Source organism: Rana temporaria, chromosome 9 (genome assembly GCF_905171775.1).
Source record: "Rana temporaria chromosome 9, aRanTem1.1, whole genome shotgun sequence".
In the NCBI taxonomy this organism is placed as follows: Eukaryota; Metazoa; Chordata; class Amphibia; order Anura; family Ranidae; genus Rana; species Rana temporaria.
The window spans coordinates 17,736,851-17,755,210 of NC_053497.1; the positions used below are offsets into that span (position 1 = coordinate 17,736,851).

The 18,360-nt window shown below is 46.3% G+C and overlaps 1 protein-coding gene across 1 annotated transcript in view; it reads left to right on the plus strand.

Annotated features, from left to right (window-relative positions):
• PNCK (pregnancy up-regulated nonubiquitous CaM kinase) overlaps positions 1-18,360 on the plus strand; it is a 156,447-nt gene that overhangs the window by 107,537 nt on the left and 30,550 nt on the right. Inside the window, exons 4-5 of the mRNA XM_040322878.1 lie at positions 10,888-10,962; positions 16,549-16,687. Of these exons, the coding sequence (XP_040178812.1) occupies positions 10,888-10,962; positions 16,549-16,687 (214 nt within the window). The remainder of the gene's footprint in view (positions 1-10,887; positions 10,963-16,548; positions 16,688-18,360) is intronic.

Genomic DNA, 18,360 nt, shown 5'->3' on the forward strand with positions numbered 1-18,360 from the left:
CCAAACCGCCCGAGCTTCAGGCGTCTTGGAGTGGAGATGTGAACCATCTCCATAGGGAATAATGTATTTTTTCCCCCTCTAGCGTTTTTGAGCGTCGCGCTTCAGGCGACAAAACGCTCAGGTGTGAATGCAGCCTAAATGAAAACGCGGCTAATAGACGTGCGGTAGAATAATATGCAACGCTTAAAAGCTGCATGAGCTACTTTGTCAAGCGTATAATTCACCTGGAGACGTTCACAGCTAGGCATAGTGAGAATGTGCGCAAAAATCGCGCCGCGTTCGTGCGCGTTCTCGCGCTACGTGAGCAGGGCAGTCCAAACGCAGCGCGATTTTGCTCGCATTCTCAATATGCCTAGCTGTGAACGTCTCCAGGTGAATTATACCGCATTTTTTTTTCACGGTAAATTGAGTCCTCATTGGGTGGTAAACGGTAATGACTGACTATCTACAGTTTTAATGATCAAATTAAAAGCGGCCCAAAAATGATAAAAAAAAATATTGGTATATTTCTTGACCCACCTCCAATAAACACTCAAAAACAATTCTCCGACTCTTGGGGCCAGATCCACATACATTTCGATCGGCGCAGTGTATCAGAGATACGCTACGCCGCCGTACCTTACCTGGCGTATATTCGAATCCTCAGCGAGTTTGCGCCGTAAGTTACGGCGGCGTAGTGTATTTCTGGCGTCGGATTTCAAATTGGGCGGGTTGGGGGCGGGTTTCATTTAAATGAAGCGCGTCCCCGCGCCGAATGAACTGCGCATGCGTCGTCCCCGAAATTTCCCGCCGTGCATTGCGCTAAATGACGTCGCTAGGACGTCATTTTTTTAACTTAGACGTAAGTTACGTTCATCCCTATTCACGGACGACTTACGCAAAAAATAAAAACATTTCAAATTTCGACGCGGGAACGACGGTCATACTTAACATGGCAAGTCTATCTATACGCCGCAAAATACCAGCTTTAACTATACGCCGGAAAAAGCCGACTAGAGACGACGTTAGAAAATGCGACGGCCGCACGTACGTTCGTGGATCGTCGTAAATCGCTAATTTGCATACCCGATGGGGAAAACAACGCAAACTCCACCCAGCGGGCACCGAAGTATTGCATCTACGAAGGCGTACGAAGCCATGCGCCTGTCGGATCTCACCCAGATGCCGTCGTATCTTGGTTTGAGGATTCAAACTAAAGGTACGACGCGGGAAATTTGAAAGTACGCCGGCGTATCAGTAGATACGCCGGCGTACTTCGTCTGTGGATCTGGCCCTTGGTGTTCACAGGGATCATATATATGTCTATTGGTTGTTTGCACCCAGAGGGGAGTGACTAAAACACAGAATCTGGTGCAGCTGAGCATAGTAACCAATCAGCTTCTAACTTCCACTTGTTCAATTAAGTTTTGCCCATCTGGAAGCTGATTGGCTATTATGCAAAGCTGTACCAGATTCTGAGCGCTCCAGTTCAATCTCCCCCTTGTGGGGCCAGGAGACAGAATCACGTAATTTGTCTTTTAACCACTTCCCACCCGCCATATAACAGAATCACGTGTGCAAAGTGGTCCTGACTGGACATTATATGACGTCCAGCCGTGATTGCGCGCCCGCGTATCAGTCTGACACACCGCAACTCCGATCGTGGAAAAGAGCCTATGGCGGAGGCTCTTTACCACGTGATTAGCTGTGACCAATCACAGGTGATCACAGCGTGTAACCGGGAAGTGACGGTAAACGTCTTTCCTCGGTTTGCGCTGACAGGAGAGCCAATCGCGGCTCTCCTGACAGTAGGGTTCTGCACTGATAATTAGAGCATTGATTATCAGCTCGGCCCCCATGAGAGGTGCCCACCACATCTGCCAGTCAGTGCCCATTAGTAATGACTGTCAGTACCTCATCATCAGTCATCTGTCAGTGCCCATCAGTGTCACCTGTCAGTGCTGCCTGTCAGTGATGCATAGAAGTGCCTCTTAGTGATCGCTCGTCACTCTGCTGCCCCCCCGCCATCCTCGGTGAGGGAACCAGGAAGTGAAGCGCTCCGGCTTCACTGCCCGGTTATCTACGGCGCATGCGCGAGTTGCGCTGCGCCTGCTGATTGCCTCCCGCTGTGCTCTGGGAGCCGAGTGTTCCCAGAAGACAACGGGGGGGGCTGGAGGCAGAGGTGACGTCCTGCCCCCGCAGTCTGTGGCCGGAAGTGGGTGCAAATACCTGTCTTTAGACAGGTATCTGCACCCCAATCCCCCCTGAAAGGTGTCAAATGTGACACCGGAGGGGGGAGGGATCCGATCAGCGGGAGTTCCACTTTAGGGTGGAGCTCCGCTTTAAAACGATAACGAAAATACCTGAAATTCGGACAAATGCATTCTGACGAAAACGAATGCACATGTCTAGACGTCACCGCGTTCTTGACATTCTTTTGAATGGCCGTCTGTATGCACGGCTTTGCAAGACAAGCTTGCCAGGAATCCCGTCAGGAAAACTGTCGTATTTTTCCTGACGGGATTCCCGGCCGTTTGTACAGGGCCTCATTGCGGTCCCTTTTTTTTTTTTTTTTTTATGTAGCCTTGTAATCTGATCAAAATGTTATCTTTTTCGGCAGTTCTATAGCTTCTTTATACTTGAGCCCAAAAGCAGAACTTTCCCGGTTTCTATGGAAACCCCAGAACTCTGCGTGCTTGGTCTCCCAGGAAAGATGAAATTATTCAAAGCAACGTCCATCTTCTTCTTTTTTTTTTTTTTCGCCCACCTTATAATTATGTGTGTAAGATTCCACAGATCGGGGGAATAAAGATGTCTCTTAAAAAAGCGCAAACAAACCTTATATTATTATCTAGATCACGAGAGGAACCTGCACAGTCTCCATCCTTTTAGAAAACTTTTCCATGTTATACATCAACCAAAAAACTTCCTAAGTGCATGAGAAAAAATAAATAAATATATACACCGCATCTAAAATCATCTAAAATCATGCCCCAAAATCGGTCTCGGACGAGAGGACATCCGTGATAGGCGGAACACTGAACAGAGGCTCTTCTGGGAAAATTAGTGTTCCGCCTATCACGGAACAGCCTGAGGAGGAGGCGCGGCTTTTAAATAATGGACGCCCGCAGCCTGAGAAACTCTGCAAACAGGAGAAGGTAGGAAGATCTTCAAGGCAGGCATACTGGCACAGTGAGGCATGTATAATGGCACAGTGAGGCATGTATAATGGCACAGTGAGGGGTCGTCTTATACAGTGAGTATATCCCAAAACCAGCATTTTAGCTGGAAAATTAGGGGGTCATCTTATAAGCTGGCAAATACGGTGTATATGTATATATATATATATATATATATATATATATATATATATATATATATATATATATATATTGTGACAGGACGTCAGGTAAATCTGTGGGTGTTGTCACAGATGGGAGATACATTTCTGCCTTGTTTAGACAATACACCAATTATTCTAAGGTGTCGGCTGCAGAAGCAGCCAGAAAGATTTAAGGGCGTTGGAAAACTTCAGCTGTTCAGAATGAGGCAATTAAGGCCTCTATAAGTAATCCAGAGGATTACTACTGAATGCTGCATCCTGATGCTTTTTGAGTGAAGGAGAGCAGTGAACAGAAATACTTCTGAAGAGGTGAGGTGCTGTTGATTTTTCTGTGTGATAAAAATCAAAAAGACTATTTGTTTTTCTGCTGTATGACCAGCAGTGTCTGCTCAGCAGTAGGCTGTGCCAGACTCCCTAGATAGGTTCCTGTGTGGTGAAGGTAGACGCCCCAAGTAGCCAGGGTTTATTTTATGTTTGATTTTGTTTATGCTGTTTGGATGCTTGCACTTGTTTCCAGCAAGATGGAAGAATAAACCAAAATCTTTGTTTTCAACCGTCTTCGGCTGTTTCTCTGTATCGTTCCGTGTGTAGTGAACCCATCCAGGGGTCACACACCCCTGCTACCGAGCTAACCCCTTACACAATATATATATATATATATATATATATATATATATATATATATATTATATAAAAATCAGTTTGCTGTACATTGTGCAATGTTTAAAAGCTAAAATCTAGACAAACCGCTAAATGCTCACCCATATGTGATTTGTTATGCCCAAAGAAGAATTTGTAATTCTATTCAGCCCGTCTTATAAGGCCACACAGCCATATTTGGCCATTGACATGACAAGCTCCAATCAACTCTCAGAGCTCTGCCCACTGAGCACTGCAGAGTGTAGCTTCAGCTCCCCGCCCCCTTTTTTTCTGACAGCTCAGACAAGCTTTAAAAAATTCTGAAATGGACGTAGTGAAGCGAAGATTGTAGATTGCAGATAAAAAAAGTACAAATTACAAAAGGGGATTTGTTTACTCTCGTATCACCTGAGGCCAGTCACGTCACTAGGTACAGTATATGTGATGCCGCGTACGCACGACCGTTTTTAAAGACGTGAAAAATTAAATTTTTTTAAACGGACATTAAAAACGGTCATGTGTAGGCCAGAGCATTTTTCATGACGTGAAAAATGGGCATGAAAAATTTAGAACGTGCTCTAATTTTTCGCATGTCGTGTGTGGGCTTTAACGACGTGAAAAAAACACGCATGCTCAGAAGAAAGTTATGAGACGGGAACGCTCGTTCTGGTAAAACTAGCGTTCGTAATGGAGATAGCACATTCATCACGCTTTAACAGACTGAAAAGCGCAAATTGTCTCTCACCAAACTTTTACTAACACGAAATCAGCAAAAGCAGCCCCAAGTGTGGCGCCATCTGAATGGAACTTCCCCTTTATAGTGCCGTCATATGTGTTGTACGTCACCGCGCTTTGCGCATTTTTTTTTTCACGATCGTGTGTATGCAAGGCACGTTTGACAAGAATCCCGTAAAAAAAAAAACGTTGTTTTTTCCATGACATTAAAAACCAGTCGTGTGTACGCGGCATAAAAGTTTACAACCACTTGACTAATTGGCACTTTTACCCCCCTTCCTGCCCAGGCCAATTTTCAGCTTTCAGCGCTGTCACATTTTGCGTGGTCATGCTACACTGAACCCATATAAAATGTTTATCATTTTTTTCCCCACAGAAATGGAGCTTTCTTTTGGTGGTATTAAAAAAAAAAAAAAAACCCCAGTGGTGATTTATTATATTGCTAAATAAATGAAAACATATTTTTTTTTTTTCATGGTTTGACAAAATTTTGCAAACAGGTAATTTTTTCTCCTTCACTGATTTGCACTGATAGGCTGCACTGGTAGGTGGCACCAATAAGTGGGACTGAGGGGCACAGGTAGGCAGCACTGATAGGCTGCTCTGATGGGAATGGATGAGCACTGATGGGCTCTGATAGGCTGCACTGGTATGCACTGATGGGCACTTGTTACTGGTCTCAAAATATCCATATAAACCTCAGTCCGTCACACACGGATGGGCTGCACTGATGGGCTCTGATAGGCTGTACTGATAGTCACAGATGGGCTGCACTGATATGCACTGATGGGGCCCACCAACAGGCGGGACTGCTGGGCACTGGTAGGCAGCACATATAGGTGACACTGAGGAGGCACTTGTTGGAACTGCACTCATAATCCAGACACTAATGATTGGACACAGCTGATCACGTTGTAAAGGGCCACTGTAATTGGTCCTCCCCCCCCCCCAATCTGTGATCACAGGAGGACCTCATATGACGCCATCCCAGAACTGGAGGGCTGCTCTGTAGCTGTCATTGTATTTCTTCCCATGCAATACTGAGATTTGCTTGCTACACAAGCCAGCCGTATTGTAATTGTTGTTAAAAATGACCTTTCCATTTAAATCTGTAGCCGTTGTCATTTTCTGTAAAATTCTAAGCAATGTAATTTCCTGCTCATGTGATTGGCTCACTTATTTTCCCAGAACTACAATAGAGTTATAATATAATGTCAGCAGATCCTTGTGGTCCTTTAGAGAATGCAAAAGGCCCCTCACATTAGTTTAAGGAGCTCCTCGGATAGCAAGCAATTGTGCTTCAAGTTTGAAAAAGGCTATTGCTGGACATGCCAGGCTTCACAAGTTGGTTGCAGCAAGTTGGCATTGCATGACTCCAGATCAATTTTCTTTGCAAACCTTCTGCAAGTCTGCTGCAAGTTCTGGTTCAGTTATGTTGTGCATTAGTCCTCCCACCACAGGGGGTCACTGTGGCTGAATTTTCATGCTGTAGACTCACCGCTGCAACTTTGCTCTTGCTAGAGACTCGCCACGCAAATTTGCTACAAATTCGAAAAGTGTCAACGAGAAGTTGTGCTTCAAGTGCTCTGCAAGTGTACAACTTGCCAGTAAAAATGTGCAGCAAGTTCAGTGGCGGTTCGTCCATAGAGGGCGCCGGAGCGCTGCCCCCTCTGGCTCTTGCACAGCCACTGAAATACATAGATTCATGCATTGCATGAATCTATGTATTTTCACCACTGCTGCCCACTATTCAGATGGCCGGATGGTGAGCGCCGGCCACCTGAATAACGGCAGCTGGTTGGCTGTGTGGAAATGCCTATCGGAGCCGCTTTCCGAGTACAGCCCTCAGGCTGTAGTCGGCTTCCGAATGCTTATCCTCGGGACGTACCGGTAACCTGATTGGCTGAAGCGTCATCGAGGGCGGGAGAAGACATTGAGGGATGTGGAAGGAGGATGGCTGACCCCCAGAAACAGGGCCGCTGATAGGCCAGTACAGCTGGCCCTGTTGTACCGGGCCCGGCCAGCAGGGGGGCCCGGCAACCTGATCAGATCAATAAGTTAATGTAGTAAAAAAAAATCCTGCAGCCATGTCCCTTAACGTCGATCAAATGCCCAACCACCACAACCATTTGATACTGACATACCACCGACACCCCCCAAATCAGATTTTACGTTTTTCTACGTTTTTTTTTCGTTTGTTTGTGATCGGTTTTTGTATTATTAGATGGCTGCAGGGAAGTGACTATTTTGTCTATTTCGGGTGAGGAAGAATACCACCTCCGCACCGCTCCCTGTGCTGGCTCAAGTCCCGGCCAGCGGACAATTGCATTGCTAGACGGGTGCGGGGGGTGCGGCCCAGGTGACGCCATCCTGACTCTCCCTAGGGTTTTTTTTTCCCGCTGACCCCACTGGAATAACACGTCCAGCTCCGCAACCGTGCCTGGCGTGTGTCCTGCTTCCTCCTCCCTACTTCCCTGCTGAGCCAGTGACATCTCAGACATGATGATGTCACGATCTCCACCCGGGCGGCGCGGCTGCACGCGATCCTCGTCTGAGTCTCCTCTCCAGCTGCAAGCGAGTGCTGCAACAGGTAGGAGGGAGGAAAGGGTGACACTGACAGCTTACTATGGGATGTCCACTGCCGGCCCAAGCCTGAAGTGAGGTGTGAGGTGTACACAGACCAATGGAGGGACACTGCTGTGTATGCTGAGCTAAGATTTGTTTGTACTGTACTGTCGTAGATGGAGGAGGAGCACAGAGGGCACAGAGTGTGGAGTGAGGGGTCTCTATACTTAGTGTAAGGGGGGTTTGTTCTTAGTATAGGGGTTCTGAGCTGGGGGAGGGTGTCTGTACTTAGTGTAAGGGCGGCCTAGTACTTAGTGTAAGGGGGGTCAGGACTGGGGGAGGGGGTCTATACTTAAGAGGTGACTGTACTAAGGGAGGGGGTCTGTACTTATTGGAGAGGGGGCCTAGACTAAGGGAGGGGTGTCTATAGTGAGGGGGTGTGGTCTGTACTGAGGGGGACTATAGTTAGTGGAGATGGGAATCTGTACTCAGGAAGGGGGTCTGTACTATTGGAGGGGATCTGTACATAGTGGAGGGGGGTCTATACTGGTGGAGGGGATCTGTACTGAGGGAGAGGGGTATATACTGGTGGAGTGGGGTATGGACTGAGGAAGGGGGGTCTTTACTTAGTGGAGGGGTTGTGTACTAAAGGAGGGGGTCTGTACTTAGTGGAGGGGGATCTGTACTTAGTGGAGGGGGGTCTGGACTGAGGGAGGTCTGTACTTAGGGGAGGGGGCTCTATACTGAGGGAGGGGGGTGGGCTATACTGAGAGAGGGTGTCTGTACTGAGGGGGACTATACTTAGTGGAGGGGGTCTGTACTTAGTGGGGGGTCTGTACTGAGGGAGGGGGTTTATACTGGTGGAGGGGGTTTGGACTGAGGGGGGGGGGGTCGGTACTGAGGGTGGACTATACTTGGTGGAGAGGGGGTCTGTACTGAGGGAGGTTGTGGTCTATACCTAGTGGAGTGGGGGGCTATACTAAGGGGTAACTATAGTTAGTGTAGAAGGGGGGCTGTATTAAGGAAGGGGGGTCTATTCTTAGTGGAGAGGGGGGTCTGTACTGAGGCTGGACTATACTTGGTGGAGGAGGGGTGGCTCTGTCTGCCCATAATGCATGTGCTGCCTGCAGAGACAGTGCCACCCATGCCATAATGTGCTGCAGACAGTGCCACCCATGATGCTAATGCCATAACGCATGTGCTGCCTGCAGAGACAGTGCCTACCCATGCTGCCAATGGCATTATGCCATTGGCGGCATGGATGACAGTGTCTGCAGCACAATATGGCATTGACGGCATGGGTGGCACTATCAGCAGGTAGCACATGCGTTATGGCATTGGGTCATGGGTGGCACTGTCTGCAGCACATTACGGCATTGGTGGCATGCAGGGCTGGACTGGGACAAAAATTTGGCCCTGGACTTCATCCAGACTGGCCCACTTTGACAGGTCTCTCCCATGGCAGCCAGACAACTCCCGCACCCCCCCGGCCACCCAAGCCCCCTCTCCCCCTTCACTAGCCACTAGCCGTTCTACTTTATTAGAATAGAACGGCTGGTACTGGTACTTTTATAGGCAGTACCAGTGGGGAAGCTAGACATTATTTCACCCGGGGCAAAGAATCAGTTCGGTGCCCCCCCCATGGGACAAGATTAGGCAGAAGTGAGAAACTCCCAGGCCATAGCTGTTGAGTCAGCTGTCTGTCCCCTCCCCCATGCTCCTCTGTCGTCCTCCCCCTGCTCCTCCCCCATGCTCCTCCGTCGTCCCCCCTGCTCCTCCCACTGCTTCTCTGTCCCCCCAGGTGAGCGCTGTGGGAAGGGAGAGACAAAGGAACGGAAGGGGGGGGGCGGTCCGCTGTCACTGAAGCCGGCCCACTGAGCCATCGGCCCACCGGGAAACTCCCTGTAGTCCCAATGGCCAGTCCATCCCTGGTGGCATGGGTGGGACTGTCTGCAGGTAGCACATGCATTATGGCCCATAACACATGTGCTGCCTGCAGAGACAGTGCCACCCATGCCGCCAATGCTGTAATGTTCTGCAGACAGTGCCACGCGTTCCGCCAATGCCGTAATGTGCTGCAGACAGTGCCAGCTATGCTGCCAATGGCATTATGCCATTGGCAGCATGGGTGGCACTGTCTGCAGCACAATATGGCATGGGTGGCACTGTCTGAAGTACATAATGGCATTGGCGGCATGGGTAGCACTGTCTCTGCAGTACATTTATGGCATTGGCATGTCCCGGTGTCAAGTCGCTGGGCCAGGGGGCGGAGCCATGGGTGGGGCTGAAGGCGGGACCAGGGGCGGGACTGAAGGGGGCCCCGTCAGGTAGGTTGTACGGGGCCCCATGATTTCTATCAGCGGCCCTGCCCAGAAAGGTAAGTGTAAGCATTTTACAGGGCACAGTGGCATCAATGGGCACAGTGGCGACAATTAAAGGGCACAGTGGTGACAATTGAAGGGCACAGTGGTGACAATTGAAGGGCACAGTGGTGACAATTGAAGGGCGCAGTGGTGACAATTGAAGGGCACAGTGGTGACAATTGATGGGCACAGTGGCTGCGTTTGATGGCATGTCACAGCGGTGACAATTGATGGCACAGTGACTGCGTTTGATGGCATGGCACAGTGGTGACAATTGATGGCACAGTGGCTGCATTTGATGGCATGGCACAGTGGTTGCATTTGATGGCATGGCACAGTGGCTGCATTTGATGGCATGGCACAGTGGCTGCGTTTGATGGCATGGCACAGTGGTGACAATTGATGGCATGGCACAGTGGTGACAATTGATGGCACAGTGGCTGCATTTGATGGGCACAGTGGCTGCATTTGATGGGCACAGTGAGGCTGCAATTGTTTTTGTTTTTTTTTTCGTTTCCGCCCCAACCCCCCAAAAAAATTGGAGCACCACCCGCCACTGAGCAAGTTAATAGACTTACAATTCAACACTGCCACAAATTTGTGGCAAGGTATCCTTGCTATCTGGGTTGTAACCATATGTTGATACCCTAGTCATGAAAATGTACATACATTATGAGCAACTGGGGTAAGAAGCCTGTTAATCTAACAGTAAGTCACTAGCTGGTGTAAGGAATCTGCAGGTTGGCTAATGAGCTCGGAGGCAAACACAAACAAGTGGCCCTTTCATTGTAGGGCAAGATTTCTGTGGGCTAAAGACAGCGTACACCATTGGTTGAAGGGCATGATGAAAGGTGGGTGGCTGTAAAGCACCAGGTTCTCTATCAGCAGTTCTCAACATTTCAGTCTCATGACATCCCAGGAAGTTGGATCTGAAAGGCTTCTTTCTGCCAGATTCTGTGATCACAGGTCTGAATGGGTAAACTATATATTGCCCAACATATGTCATTAACTGCGGGTCTCCATGCCAAATCAATGTTCGAATTGTAAAGTATCTCAACTTGGGGCCCCTTAGCCCAACATGTCTTAGAAGGCTTGGTCTAGAGGCAAACGCCCCCCTGGCCTCAGGTTGGTCCTCTCCTGCTAACAAATCTTGTTCATTTACTTCTGTTTTAATTTTCGATGCTGTCTCTGTTTTTTGATAAAAAAAAAAAAAAAAAAACTTGTTTCAAGTAATTTCATTTCTTTCCTTTCTTATTTTTATAGGATCAAGCATAACAATATTGTTGCCCTGCAAGATATTTATGAGAGCCCCACTCACCTTTACTTGGCAATGGAACTGTAAGTAACTCTTGTTTTAAATAAAGAGCTGTGTGTGTGTGTATATATATATATATATTTCTAATTATGATTTTAATGCAATATTTGTAGAACTCCCCTTTCTCTGATCCCCCTGAAGAAGCCAAAGTATAAATTGCTCAAAAAAGGCTTCTCCCCAGTAACCAGTGGAAACTGTCTTTTTGGACTAGTTAATGGAAAAATATCCATTAATGTGATGGATAGTAAATGGGGACTCTTTTCTTAGAGGAGAAGTTGTAATTTTAATATTTTTTTTATATTGGTACAATATTGTAGAAATCTCCTTTCCCTGACCTCCTGAAGAAGACAAAGTGTTACTAGTGGAAGTTAGAAACTAGTAACAGGAAATGCATTGAGAAAAAGCTTCTTACCCATCACCAGTGGAAACTAACAGTTGGACTACTTAACCACTTAAGGACCCGCTCATGCACATATACGTCCTTTTTTTTAAAGATGGATATCTCGGTAACGGCAGCAGCTGCTGTCACAACCGAGATATCTATCTTTACTGTGAGCGGTCCTGTAAACAATAACGGTGGTCTCTGCGGCGGATTCGCCACAAGATCACCTTTATCGGCGGCGGGAGAGGGCCCCCCCTCCCGCCAGTCCTTTCCTCTCCTCGGCTGGGATACAAGTGAGGGCAAGATAGCCCCCACCCATCCCCATAGCATAGCAGGGCGGAAGTGACGTCAAAACGTCACTTCCGCCCATGCTTCTTAAAGCAATACTTTCTAAACGTCATTTTAAAAAAAAAAAAAATATTTTTATTTATTTATTTTTTTGCATTTAAGTCTGAATATTAGATCTGAGGTCTTTTTGAACCCAGATCTCACATTTAAGAGGACCTGTCATGCTTTTTTTCTATTACAAGGGATGTTATATAAAAAAAATTGGGCTAAGTTTACTGTTGTCTTATTTTTTAATAAAAAAAAGTGACTTTTTTCCAAAAAAAGTGCGCTTGTGAGACCGATGCGCAAATACGGTGTAACAAAAAGTATTGCAATTACCGCCATTTTATTCTCTAGGGTGTTAGAAAAAAATATATATAATGTTTGGGGGTTTTAGGTAAACAGTGGATGAGAATAGGGAGTGACTACCTAGGGATGGAGTTGTGATTTTAATGTCTTTGTATCCTAATACAATATGTTTGTAGAAACTTTATTTTTGTGATCTCCTGAAGAAACCAAAGTGTTAAATGCATTGAGAAAAGGCTTTGCCCTCATCACCAGTGGAAACTATCCTTTGGACTACTTAATGAAAAAAATAGCAAATAATGTGGAGGGTGGTAAATGGGGAGTGTCTATCCAGGGAAGGAGTTGCGTTTCCAATATCCTTGTATATTAATAGTTACATAGTCAGATTGAAAAAAGACAAGTCTAATAAAAGGGGGGCAAAAAAAATCATACAATTCTGTATAAACAATCCTATACCCACAGTTGATCCAGAGGAAGGCAAAAAACCCCAGCAATGCATGGTCCAATTTTCTCCAGCAGGGGAAACAATTCCTTCCTGATCCCCTGAGAGGCAATTGAGTATTCCCTGGATCAATTTTACCCACTCAACCCCCGGACCATATTGCTGGTCAAAGACCAGAGCACTTGTTGCGTTTTGGCACTGCGTCGATTTAACTGACAATTGCGCGGTCGTGCGACGTGGCTCCCAAACAAAATTAGCGTCCTTTTTTCCCCACAAATAGAGCTTTCTTTTGGTGGTATTTGATCACCTCTGCGATTTTTAGTTTTTGAGCTATAAACAAAAATAGAGCGACAATTTTGAAAAAAATGAATATTTTTTACTTTTTGCTGTAATAAATATCCCCCAAAAATATATAAAAAACATTTTTTTTCCTCAGTTTAGGCCAATACGTATTCTTCTACATATTTTCTGTAAAAAAAATCGCAATAAGCGTTTATTGATTGGTTTGCGCAAAAGTTATAGCGTTTACAAAATAGGGGGTATTTTTATGGCATTTTTATTAATATTTTTTTTTTACTAGTAATGGCGGCGATCAGCGATTTTTTTTTTCTCGGTACTGCGACATTATGGTGGACACTTCGGACACTTTTGACACATTTTTGGGACCATTGGCATTTTTATAGCGATCAGTGCTATAAAAATGCATTGGATTACTATAAAAATGCCACTGGCGGGGAAGGGGTTAAGTATGTTCCCTGGGTGTGTTGTAACTGTAGGGGGGGGCCTCACTAGGGGAAATGACTGATCGCTGTTCATACATTGTATGAACAGAAGATCAGCATTTCTCTCCCTGACAGGACCGGGAGCTCTGTGTTTACATACACAGCTCCCGGTCCTCTCTCTGTAACGAGCGATCGTGTGTGTCCGGCCGTGATCGCACCGGGCCTGCGCGAGAGCTGACGTTATATTACGTGCTCTTGCGCAGGGGAGCCGACCTGCCGCCGTAAAACTGCAGTGGCTGGTCGGCAAGCGGTTACCTACAAATGTTAGTATCCAGTTGTATTATGTAAATTTTAGGAAAGTAATAGTTATAGTTAATAATAGATACTTCCCCCCGATCTCCTGTAGAAGCCATAGTGTTAAACGTGTTGAGACAAGGCTTCTTTCTCATCACCAGTAGAAACTATCCTTTGAACTACTTAAGCGATTGAGTTGTGATCTTAATATCTTTGTATGTTAATACAATATTGTAGAAACCTAATTTTCCTGACTACTGAAGGAGCAAAAGGATGAAACACATTGAGAAAAAGCTTATCACCATTGAAAACTATCCTTTGGCCACATAATGGGCTATGACAGTCCTAATAACAGTCCTCAGATAAGATGCAAAACATGCAAAATGACAATCTTAGTGATGTGTTCTGAAAACGTCCTTTGAGAACCAAATCCAGAAGTTATAACTTGCAATGTTCACCTTCACCAAAACTGCAGGCAAAAGACACCCAAACATGCTCAAAGTAAGGATGGCAGCTTACCAGAGAGCAATGACCCTTTTAATTAAAAAATAAGTCAATTGGACTTGTAGCAAAGTATGTTGCTGACATGGATGGATGGAGATGATGCGGATGGAATCACAACTCCTGCCTCACTAACAGGCTCGGATCAGGATATGGAAATGAAAAGATAAACGGCAATAGTGTAATCCCGTTTTAATGAGGAAAAACAATATACAAGTAAAAAGCCGAATTGCTGCTTACATTCTGGGGTGCCACAGACCCGGCACTGAGGCTGCATGGCGATATTGTGGGTACATACAAAGTCCCAAGTGGAGATGTCCTGGCGTGCGTTACACCCGTGACGGCGGTGAGCCAAAGGGACCGAAGGTGACGTTGGAGCGCGACCTAGTGACGCCTCGACAGCTGTTTCGTATTGCACGTCTTCAGGAAGCGTGCTAGGTCACGAGATACACAAGTTTAAATGGGCCTGTCAATTAGCTGGCTATGGGAGGAGTTTCGGACTAAATCCAGCCTCTGTCCCGGGTCCCTGTGCATCACAACGCTAACGTTTGTAACTGACAGATATACACAATTACACATAACTCCATAGCATGAAATTACTTGTGAACTCTAAATAATATATATAGCATTACCACAATGAAATGGCTAATCAATATCGTAAGGGGTTAGCTCTGTAGCGGGGGGGTGTGACCTCCTGAGTGGGTTCACTACACACTGAATTATACAGAGAGGCAGCCGTGGGTGGTTGAAAAAACAAGGATTATGGAATGAATATTCCATATTGCTGGAAACAAGTGCAAGCATCCAAACAGCATAAACAAAAAAAAACATAAAATAAACCCTGGCCACTTGGGCCGTCTACCTTCCACACAGGAACCTATCTATGGAGTCTGGCACAGCCTACTACTGGGCAGACACTGCTGGTCTTCCAGCAGAAAACAATAGTCTTTTGATTTTCTTATCACACAGCGAAAATATAAACAACCACTTCACCTTCAGAAGTCTTCCTCAGCTCACTGCTCTCCTTAACTCAACAAGCCTCAGGATGCAGCATTCAGTAGTAATCCTCTGGACAACTTATAGAGGCCTTAGTTTTCTCATTCTGAACAGCTGAAGCTATCCAACATCCTTAAACCTTTCTGGCTACCTCTGCAGCCGACACCTGATAGTAATTGGTGAATTTTCTAAACAAGGCAGAAATGTATCTCCCGTCTGTGACAACACCCCCAGATTTACCTGACTTCCTGTCACAATATATTAAATTAAAATAAAAAAAAATGATAAACTAAATACAACAACAGATTCAATTACATATGAAAATACAATAAATTTAAAAATGATCATAGTACCTCGGTAACAATGATCCCACTGAATCCTATTTACAGTTAGATCTATTAATTGAACTAGAATGCAGGGTTATTCATTAGTTAAAAAGCAATTGAGGTCCAATTCAATATTGAGGCCCTGTGGCTGCATAGTGCCCAATGGATACAGCCACTGGGTCTCATTCTGGGAAATGGCCTTCTTAAGGTCTGTTCCCCGCCAATTGAAAATTGCTCTATCCCATAAAAAATTAGTTGATGGGGGTCCTTATTATGACACTGGAGAAAATGACGTGACCCACTATGGTTAGGAAAACCCTTGGCAATATTGGTCACGTGTTCCTTGATCCTGACCCTCAGTTCTCTAGTGGTGCGCCCCACGTATTGAAGGGCGCAGGGGCATTCCAAAACATATGTCACATGTTTGGAATAGGATGTTACCAGGGGTTTGATTTTTGAACTCCTGTTGTGTCCTGTTTGATTATCAAAGGACGTTTTCAGAACACATCACTAAAATTGTCATTTTGCACTTTTTGCATCTTATCTGAGGACTGTTATTAGGACTGTCATAGCCCTGTAATGCTCCAGTTAATCCAGATGTATGTATATCCAATGATTGATTTCTTTAACTTTTTGAAGGATTGGTTTTAGGACTGTCATAACCCTACCATGTTAGGGATATTTCACTTGTGACAACACTTATTATTATTATTATTCAATATTTTTTGCACTGTGGTGGTTCTTCTTATGCATTTGTTTCACTATATAAATCCTAGTCTTCAATCTAAATTTATTTTAGTGCATCCTAGCACTATTTTCCCCTAGGGCTTAACAGTAATATCACTTTTGTGGTTGCATAGACAGACTGGTGTTTTGACTTTATATATATTTTTTTTATTATTATGTTATTTAATTAATACTTAATTTAACCAGCACCCCCACCAATATATATTGTTTATTTTTCTCAACGTTTGTTCCTTGCACCGAAATGTTGGGGTAGCAGCTTTTCCTTATTCTATCATCAATTTAACTAGGCACAAGGTTTATTTCCTATTTCCATTATACAAATATAGGACTCTTCTTTTTCGAGGTGCAGCTGAAATGTTATCTCAGATTCAGAAGAGAGCGGATTAGGTGACCCAGGCAGCTTTTATTATCTTCTACCTTCAGGTAGACAGCTGGAACACATTTAATCCACATGCACACTCGCTCTGGAGTCAAACTTGCCTAATCCCCCATATTTTCTGATTGACATTGTAATGCATTGAATGTTGCTTGGGATAGCACACTGATTCATGACATCTCTCTTGCAGAGTCACGGGTGGCGAGCTCTTTGATCGCATCATTGAGCGAGGATATTACACGGAAAAGGATGCCAGTCAGCTCATCCGACAGGTCTTGGACGCTGTGCAGTACTTGCACAATATGGGAATTGTGCACCGTGATCTCAAGGTATTGTGGACTTGAATTGAGCTAAAAAACAGGGGTGCTATTTAGGATACCATTTACTGTTGTAGAGGGTTCAGACTCAATGCAGGGACAAACTCAGTCTCTTAAGGAAAACACCATGTTTAATGCACAGGGCATTTCCAAACAGAAGAAAAAAGGGCATCTTGCCATCAATCAAACAAAATAAACTTCTTCTACACCGAACCTTACTGTGTCCGTAGTCTGACCAGTCCTATGGTTTGGTAGTAAGTGTCCTTACCGGGGCCGATCCTAGGCAGGGTGCACAGGGTTCTCCGCACCCAGGCGCCACAGAGGTGGGGGCACCGAAGCTCCAAAGTGCTCCCCTCACTCCTTCTTGTCTGTGTCCAGAGGTGGAGCGCATGTAGCGGGTGCTGCAGTTCCCCATCCCGCTTGCTCTTTCCGCTGGCAACTGACAAGAGCGAATACCTCCCACTGTCCCCGGAATTTGGGCTGGGTACCACAGCGGAGCCTAGTACTGGAACACGTTCCGGTAATAGGCTCCACTAATTAATTCTGTCCAGTGTGCATAGAGCAGTCTCCTGTCTGCCCCACCCCCTCTGCGTGTGTTGGCTCTTTTCCCATAGGCGGTGTGATGAGAGGCTTCTGGGTTGGCCGGAGCTGCTGCCAATCATCCTGTGCACTCCCAGAAATGCTCTCCGAGTGCCACCCTCCAAGTAACCAAAGATGCTACGTATGCCCCGCCCCCTGTAATGTGCTTCTGCTCCCAGCGTGCCCAAGCTACATGGATCTATTGAACAAGTATTGATCTATGGGGACACCTGCTGTGGGGGGCTCTGATGGGGACACCTGCTGTTATGTATCACGTACCTGGTAGCCAGAGCCCGATGGTAGGAGAAGGCCTCTCTTACAACTCTGGCTCGTGAGCTGCCGGATTGGGAACAGCAGACTCAGGAGCCTGGCGGGGTAGGAGTGCCGGCGTGCTGGGTAGGTGAAGCAGGTGCTGACTTCCTCTGGACGGGTAGGCTGGAAGGTGATTGGATCACTGATAGCAGACGGAAGCGGAGTCAGGTAAGCCGGGTCACAACAGATGGTTCAGGTAATCAGGTGCAGCAGGCAGAAGAGTAATCAGGGTACAAGCAGGAAGGTCTGGCAATGGTAGGTCAATCAGAAGAGGTGGTCAATGGAAGCCGAGGTCAGGATCGGAGAGGTACGGATGGTCAAACAAGCCGGGTCACAAGTTCAATCAGAGGTTCAAATCAGGTAAGCAGGTTCTCAGGTTCAAGTTCAATCAGGGACTGCAGATCAGACAGCAACTTGCAGGAAGCAAGGACTGAGCTTTTAAAGGCGTTTTGGCGCCAAGGAGGGTTCACGTGCACGCGCGCGCTCCCGCTGCGCACGTGCGCGCGCGCGCGCCGCTGACGCACGCGCGCGCGCCGCTGACGCACGCGCGCGTCCCGCTGATGCACGCCGCTGTCTCAGCCCAATGCTGGGCTGACGATTTTGGAAGGTGAGTCCCTGACATTGCCCCCCCCCAAGGGGCAACCTCCGGATGCCCAGTCGGGCCATTTTGTCAGGGTGAGCGAGAAAAAATGCACGTATTAGTCTTTTGGCATGGATATTACCTTCGGGTTCCCAGGAATTGTCTTCTGGTCCATAACCTTTCCACTTGATCAGGAATTGGTTTTGTCCTTGTC